Genomic DNA, 2900 nt, shown 5'->3' on the forward strand with positions numbered 1-2900 from the left:
CATCATGCACATGTGATGTCCACTCAGAGACGGAGCTGAAGAACAAATTTTCTCGTTTTTTTTTCATTCTTTTGCAAAAGAAATCTGTGTCGGGTATTATTTATTTCCTCGAGGCAATCAAGCCATTGTTATGATTCACACCACAATGGCCGGATTGATAATTTGTGAAATATTTAACAGAAGAGTCGTTCAAACCTACAGTGGAATCTTTCTTTTTAGGAACAAGAAGTATGATGTTTTATACGTTAAGCTTGACTTTGACAGTTTTTAAAGCCACTTATTATACAGTTGTATACATGTCTTTCATATAGAGTTCATATTTTATATAAAATGCATTGAGGTTATGATGTATAAGAGGTTTTTAAATGATTGAGATACAATAATTATTTGATTGTTATGGCAATTTAGATAATTATTTATTTTACTTGGAACAGATATGCATATACTTCAGCAGTGTTTGTTCCCTTTATATGAGATGCCCAGAGGTGGGGAGACAAAATTTCCAGAATGGTGCTTTGAGGTCGTTGTATTCAGAGGTTGGCTGTCGGTATCTCGTGGAGTTTTTTGAGATAACACATTTATATCATATAAATAAGGGGAGGGGGAAATGAATGGTGTGTTGGGGGAGAAACATCATAGTTTTGGCCACTTTGACTCGCTGCCTCCAGACACCTTGTATGTATTGCACCCTTTCTCTTTTAGTTTATTTTAAAATGTGTAGAATATAGAATGTTTCTTTGTTTTCAAATGTATGTGAACACTTTATTTCATGTACATTTGATACTTTTACAAATATTAAATTTTGATGTATGAACTAAAGATCATTGAACTAATGGTAATGTAATTCCATACATGATAATCTAATGTAAATTCATTGTTATTTTTTTAAAGTAAAAAATATTTGCATTATAATCTTATCATAAACACACTGGTTAAGCAAAAGAACCCATGATGAATTGCATTCAGTCCTTTGTGTCTTTCTATGTATTACAGAAATTGTAGAGATGATATTTATAGATCAAAGATATAATATACAAAACCCCCTTTGTAACAGTTTAAGTGCAGATGTAACGTCTTCTTTTAATATAGATGATAATGAGTGTCATTTTAATTGACTGCCTTCCAGTTTGGTCGGAGGATTTCGGGTGGTGAGTGTTCAGTGTCCAGATGAGAATCTGACTCTTGAGGTATTTTCTTACTGTAGTGGTGTAGTGAGTGAGGAGTCTACTTATATATATATTATTGTTGCATTTTTATAGCTGTGTTCTTTACTCATCATATGTAAATATGTTTCATATGAAATATAGTATTGTACATTAAAAAGATAAGTTGTTTTTGTAATTCCTTCTGCAGTCACATCTACAATATTCTCATTCTTTCGTAATGGGTCTGCATATGGTTATATTCAGTGATTTTAGTGACATAAAGAAGCATTTCAAAAGCTGGCTATAACTGGATATATTTTCATTTTCCAGAAATTATCTTGCATGGGAACTAAATTCCTGGGTATAATTGTGAGTTTATCAAAATTAGTACCTTTTAATTCTCTTACCTCTAGTAACATTTAAAATCCTGCTTGAATTAAAAGGAAAACTGGAAAGAATGTGTTTTTAATTTATTTATTCTTTTAAACAAAGAATTCTGTATTAGCAGCAAACATACACAGTATCACCAGTTAAAAGTATTCTAAGTACAATACGAGAATTTTCTTCCCCTTTGGGTCTCTGCTCCTCTTCAAAGTTACAGCTGTGTGTTAAGGAGCCCCTGATCTGAATCAATAAGCAAATGAAGATCATGATTGTCAATCAGCTTTTTTCTCATTCCCAATGAACTTGATTTGTTTTTTGCGTTCTTTTGTGCCACTACATTATCATGGCATTGTGTCCTTGCCAGAGTAAGACAGAGGGATGAAATGAAAATAACAAGAGGAGAAAAATGGGAAACTGCATTAGGTGACATCCATTACTCTGCAAATTGATCTGTACAATCATATTTTGTGCCAGTCATCGTATGTAGTGAAACATTAGATATGGAATATCTATTCATGAAATTTTACGCTAGATTATAAGTACTGTACACTGCAAAATATATAAACTAAAGATTCTTAACCTAATCAAATACACAGTATATACATCACATCATTAAATCATTAAATAAGAAACAAGAAAACAAGAAAAAGACGACGATAAACCCTCATATCCATAACACATTACACTTCATCCGCGAGCAACGAAACGACAGTCGCAATGTCAGGAAGACCCAACGTGGAAAACTCTTCGACATTGTTATTCACATGCTGGAAGAGATCACGCTCGCCCTCCTTCAGGAAAGCCATGTCAAGGGACAGTTCCTCTTGGGAAAATGACCTGATCCTGCCCCACGAGGCCTTGGAGCACCGAGGACTGAAAGATGAGCAGTCGCCTTCACAGCGGCCATGGTCCCCCGCAGAGGATAAGGTGGGGGTGGAGGAAGCTGCTGCCGGAGACCAGCTCTCGAGGGCCGAGCTGGAGGGAGGGAGAGAGAGATGAGAAATAATGATGCTTAAATATGATTGTCAAAAATGCGCAAGGGACATGGAGAGAGAAATAGATCATGAATGATACTTAATATGATTAGTTATCAAAAGTCTGGTTGATCAAAAGCCAACAACAAAAATAGATTTTTCTATTCATTAATATATCTAAAACTGCTTAAAAAAACACTACACATCTTAAAATAAAAATTTCCATCAAACACACTTACGTAAAAATCTCGGAGAAGACTTCCGCTAAAACTCGAGATTCGTCTGACCCTCTGGCAGCGTCGAGGCGGACGACCTCTTTGTTGACTTCGCAGACGACCCTCTCGGTGCAGTCAACAGGGCTCTTTGACAACGTCCAAAATGCCCTACGTGGAGAATG

The 2900-nt window shown here is 35.4% G+C and overlaps 1 protein-coding gene across 1 annotated transcript in view; it reads right to left on the reverse strand.

Annotated features, from left to right (window-relative positions):
* Window positions 1-1605: 1605 nt before the first annotated feature.
* Window positions 1606-2900, reverse strand: part of LOC119590374 — a gene marked incomplete at its 5' end in the record, with an annotated part of 3826 nt that continues 2531 nt past the window's right edge. The window contains 2 exon segments of the mRNA XM_037939043.1: window positions 1606-2504; window positions 2743-2886. Of these exon segments, the coding sequence (XP_037794971.1) occupies window positions 2210-2504; window positions 2743-2886 (439 nt within the window).

The sequence above is a fragment of the Penaeus monodon genome, chromosome 27 (genome assembly GCF_015228065.2).
Source record: "Penaeus monodon isolate SGIC_2016 chromosome 27, NSTDA_Pmon_1, whole genome shotgun sequence".
Lineage (NCBI taxonomy): Eukaryota > Metazoa > Arthropoda > Malacostraca > Decapoda > Penaeidae > Penaeus > Penaeus monodon.